At 33.8% G+C, this 5,308-nt stretch overlaps 1 protein-coding gene across 1 annotated transcript; it reads left to right on the top strand.

Annotated features, from left to right (window-relative positions):
- Positions 1-1,919: 1,919 nt before the first annotated feature.
- Positions 1,920-5,098, top strand: LOC107731673 (GTPase IMAP family member 4-like). The gene is made up of 3 exons (XM_016542822.1): positions 1,920-1,943; positions 4,077-4,147; positions 4,227-5,098. Exons 2-3 carry the CDS (start codon positions 4,120-4,122, stop codon positions 5,096-5,098), a joined length of 900 nt encoding a protein of 299 aa, XP_016398308.1. The 5' UTR covers positions 1,920-1,943; positions 4,077-4,119.
- Positions 5,099-5,308: the final 210 nt, after the last annotated feature.

Raw genomic sequence — 5,308 nt, forward strand, 5'->3', positions numbered from 1 at the left:
TTTTACAGTATATTTTACAGTGCATATTTATACAGCCCTTGGGTTAAAAATAACCCAAATTGAGTTGTTTTAACCCGGTGTTTTGTTTTGTTTTTTTTGTGTGGGATTCTGTGTGTTACTGCAACAGGTTATCATAAATAACTTCATAAATAACTTCATATTGACATGTTAGAATATATTTCAACCAAAAGCATTTTTTCTTGTAAAAGGTTTAGTTCTCGGAGCTCTGTATTTTAATTTCTCGATCAAAGTACTTTCCTGACATTTGTTAAAAAAGATTATATGATTATATTGGTTTTCACCCCAAAGACTTGAGTGTGCCAAACAATGAGGATCAGTTTAGCCTTTCATAACACGAAAACACATTTACAAGCCAAAGAGATATTAATCATCCAATTTACTAAACTGGTTCTGTATTGTCTACATGTCACCTCAGGAGTGATCAGTATGAAAGAACCTTTGATTCTAAAATGAAAACAGAAAGTACACAGTGCTCTGTCTTAGCAATTACAGGAACATATGTTTTCCTTCTTTATATGTGATTATAATGAAGCTGAGCTCCTTACTAACACATTTAAAATGCCACAGTTCTTTTCATTTTGAGTCCTAATATTTTTAACACCAGTTCAATGTATAATTATTAACTTACCATAATTATATTGTAAGATAAACAAAACAAAACAAAAAAATAATAAATAAATAAAAAATAAGCAAAAATCGTGCTTATTGTTTTTCACTGCCGTTAACAACATGAACTGATTTCAGATGTCTTTGCATCAGGCATTTTAGGAGAAATATTGTAAGGTTTCTTCCAAACTCTCTCTGTATCATCTGACCTCATTTAGCATCATGTCTTTTTCCTTAATTATTGCCGAATGAGTGACTGTTAAACCTTGAAGTGTTTAGATTCCATTTGGATTGAGTTCATCTGTGTATTGATTTTAAAGTGTTAATTATGGTTTTGTGACAAAGTAATGGGGGGGGGGGAAATGAACAAATAACTGCAACTGAAAAATTCATGTCCTCTTGTTTTTGTTTCTACGGGAGATTAATTTTGACTCACAACTACAATGTTCAGTTTACATTTAGAGTGAATCCATCTGCTGCAATTTTGTTCTGTGAGAACATAAAATATGGGATTTCTTTCTCTCAATGATTTTAGCACCCTTTTCTCAGTTTTCCCCGGCTCATTATTTATCTGTCAAAGCTTTTTTGTAAAAATTTTGTGTTGCCTATTTGTTAACTATAGCAAATGAAAAGGTCAAAATCAAGAATAGATCTTCTGTCAGTTATGGGTGCAGTTCTGTCACACCTGGATTTGAGTTTCACCACAAAACATCATTACAAACATTTTACAATCCAAACTGATGTATTGTCTCAATGTCACTTTGGGCGTGCTCAGTATGAAAGAGTCTTTGGTTTTGTTGTTTCACTGCTAAAGTGAAAGAAAAAGAATGCTGTGCTTTGTCTTTCAGGAATATCTCCTATTTACAGGGTGTGTTTGTTTTCTTAGTCATTTCAAATTATTATTATTATTATTTTTTTTATTTTTTTATCTTAATACATCAAATTCTTAAACACAAACTGTCATAGGCATTATATTATATACATACTGCAGTTGATGCCATGTATACTAATAAACTACTAGATTTTAGGTTAAAACCAGATTAAACAGAATTGTATTTTAGTTGAACTGAAAGCTGAACATAGTTATGTGTTATGATAAATACAGTAAACTAAAATTAGACTTAGAATTGACATACAAGAACTGCTCTCTCAATTTGTCTTTGAGTTCACAAAAATTCATTAAAAGTAAGTAGGTGGGGCTCTTCATATTTAACATGCATCACAAGACTATTTAAGTCATTTTCTCACTTGTGAGATTTAGATCAGGGTCGGACAAATTTGAAGTCACAAGCCAATAACACATCCAACATCAACAAGTAAGTTTTCCTTAAGACTTCCATTTTCTCTTTCAAACAAAAAACCCAAAACTTGATGAAACCTAAAACGTATTAATTTTCTATAGCCATTTGCTGAACCCACTTATTACAAGATTATAAAAGTACAATAAATACATACAATGATGTAAATATTTATTTGAGTTTTCTTGCTAGTTTGCAGCTATGTAGGGACATAATTTTCCTTAATTAGTCATCATTAGTTGCTCCAAAGTGTGTTTCTGAGAAAGAGAAATAAATCTTTCTTTTGTTTGAAGCTCTTAGAACGAAGTAAACAGGATGTTCTGGAAACACGGCTGTACATTGTGCGTTTTGAGTCTTTGCTAGGGAAGAAATGAGTACATTTGACTGACTTTGTAAGAATGCAAGGATCAGAATGCAAAGATCAACGCTAAGGATTTTTTCTACTGGTCTGATTGGGCCAGTGGTCCAAATGTTTACTTGCCCTGCCACAAACAAACAAATACATAAATAAAAGTTGCTGTTATCATGTTATTATTTCGTTTCTGCAAAATGAACATTTTAATGACAGTATATTCATTGAACAAAAATAATTGATCAGAAAATAGCACAGACTTTTCTAAAGTGAATGTTTTGATCGAGTATTAACTTAAATATTATTCAAAACATATTACTTCCGCTGAAGTATTTGTATAAATGCTTCCTGTGTGTGGAGCAAAAGGCCCATCTTGCCACCTCATACATAGAATAAAACAAACCACTTTTATTAGTTTTGCTCCAGGAAACACAGTCATCTTTGTTTGCCTCAATAAGTGTTTATGAGAAAGTCAGTGCATAACGTATATTACCCCATTGCATCACCAAGTGTCCAACCAGCACTTAATAATGGTGTAATTGGTTTGAACACATATACTGTACCATGTGTGAAAATTATGATATTGTGGCAAGTCTAATACAAAGATAATATTGACTATCATTTGACTGAAAACTGGTGAGTTTCAGGTGAGTAAAGCATTAGGTCATAAATCATGATTTCAACTGTGAAATGAAAAGGGTTTATTTTAGGGTTTATTTTAATCTTTGTTTCATAGTGAAAGAAGATCTGAAGATTGTTCTTCTGGGTAAAACTGGATCAGGAAAAAGTGCAACAGGAAACACTATACTGGGCAAAGATGTGTTTAAATTGGGTTACTTCTCTGAATCTACAACTCAACTGTGTGAGGACCATGAGGAAATTGTAAAAGGTAGAACCATCTCAGTGATCGACACACCTGGACTGTATAACACATCCATCACACATGAAAAACATTTGAAGGCTGAGATTAAGAAGAGTTTGCAGAAGTATGCTTCTGGTCCTCATGTGTTTCTGCTGGTCATCAGACTGGACAGATTCACAGAAGAAGAGCAAAACACAGTCAAATGGATTCACAAGAATTTTGGAGAAGGTGTTAAGAGATTCACAATAGTGCTGTTCACTGGAGCTGATATGTTAACCAAACCAATAGCTACATTTCTGCAGGAAAACCAGGAGCTGCAGAAGTTAGTGGATGAATGTAAGGGAGAATATCATGTGTTTAATAATGTGAATAAGGATGGAGCTCAGGTTACTGAACTGCTGGAGAAGATCAAGAGACTAGTGGAGAAAAATGGAGAAGAATCCTACACCATTGAGATGTTCAAGAAGACTCAGAGAAAAATAGTCATGATACAAATGTTAAAGATAATTTCTGTGTTAACATGCTGTGTTGTATTTCCTCAACCAAGAAGGCTCTTGTTTGACTTGCTTTGTAAGATGTGGACATTTTAATGAAACCATACTTATGATGATAATGATGACTATTATTTTTATTTTACTATTATTTGATTTCTTTATTATCATTGTCATTCACATATTTAAATGTAATTGAACCTTGTTTAGCTTGTTTTTTTGTTGTTGTAAAGATAACTGTCGAGACAAACTGTGGACAACAGAAATAAAAATAACACAATTAAAACAAATATTTGTGTTTTTTAATAGTTCTAAACACAATAACTATTTGGTAGATCAGTTTTGTAAACTGGCATTGCTGTTAGTAACGGTCTATGCTGGTGTCAAAATAGTAAGGTACTTTTTTATTTTATTAACTTCTACCTTTTTATCCTTCATCATGACAGAGGGAGTAAAATATCAATTGTTCAAACTGAATTAACAACAAAGATGCAAAGAAGCAGCGAACAACCTCGAAGTAAGTACTGAACAACTCATTCTATCGTTTATCCATCCATCCATCTTTCTATTCATCAGTCTGTTTGTCTTATTTACAGTATCAGATCTGAATATTGTTCTGATGGGTAAGACTGGAGCAGGAAAGAGTGCATCAGGAAACATCATCCTGGGTGGAGACAGAAAAACATTTAAAGAAGATTGTTCCCCTTCTTCTGTGACCAGAATCTGTGAATCATCACAAACAGTGGTGAATGAACAAACAATAAATATGATTGACACTGTAGGAATCCCTGATACAGTAAAGAAGTTTACAGATGTTCAACCCAAAATAGAGAAGATATTTGATTGTACACAACATGGTGTTGATGTGTTTCTGCTGGTGATCAGATTGGGTGTGTTCACAGAGGAGAGCAGAAAAGTTGTGAAATGTATCCAGGATAATTTTGGAGCAAAATTCTTACAACACACAATAGTGCTCTTTACTCATGGAGATCAGTTACGTGTGCCAATAGAGAATTATCTGCTAAAGTCTTCACTACTGCAGTCAGTAGTTGATCAGTGTTCAGGAAGATTTCATGTTTTTAATAATAAAGATGAAGATCAATATCAGGTCACTGAACTTCTAAAGAAGATAAACAGACTGATGAAGGAGAATAGATACAGGAGATACACTGCACAAGACTATAAGGAGATTCAGAATGAACTTCTACGTTCAAAATGTCTTGCTGGAGCAGCAGTAGGAGGAGGAGTAGGAGGTGTATTAGGAGGAGCAGGATGTGTAGTTGCTGCTAAAGCAGGAGCAGGAGCAGTTGCATTAACTGCAGGAAAGGTAGCAGCAATAGGAGCAGTAGGAGCAGTAGGAGGAGCAGCTCTGATAGCAGCAGCAGCTGGTTTTGGAGTGTATTTCTTGGCAAGAAAATATATCTGCAACTCAGAAACAGGGGAGAGTAAGAACAAGAAACAGAACTGAGGGGAGATTTTCCAATGATCCTTTCTTGTCATTTTACTTACATAAACTTTGGCTTTCAGATGGAAAACTTTATTTTTCATGCTTTATTGGATTATGGAGAGTGAAATGTGCACATACTGAAATGTTTTCACATATTACTTTACTGTTGTTGAGAAACGGCCCTTAAAGTTCGTAAACAGAAACATTTGTTTGTTAGTGCATGTTAACTGT

This window comes from Sinocyclocheilus rhinocerous, unplaced genomic scaffold, assembly GCF_001515625.1.
Source record: "Sinocyclocheilus rhinocerous isolate Xijiao unplaced genomic scaffold, SAMN03320098_v1.1 scaffold8211, whole genome shotgun sequence".
Taxonomy (NCBI): Eukaryota; Metazoa; Chordata; class Actinopteri; order Cypriniformes; family Cyprinidae; genus Sinocyclocheilus; species Sinocyclocheilus rhinocerous.

Coding starts and splice junctions, on each gene's coding strand:
- LOC107731673 (XM_016542822.1), top strand. CDS start 4,120: ATGCAAAGAAGCAGCGAACAACCTCGAA. Junction 4,148..4,226: donor AAGCAGCGAACAACCTCGAA/GTAAGTACTGAA, acceptor TCTTATTTACAG/TATCAGATCTGAATATTGTT.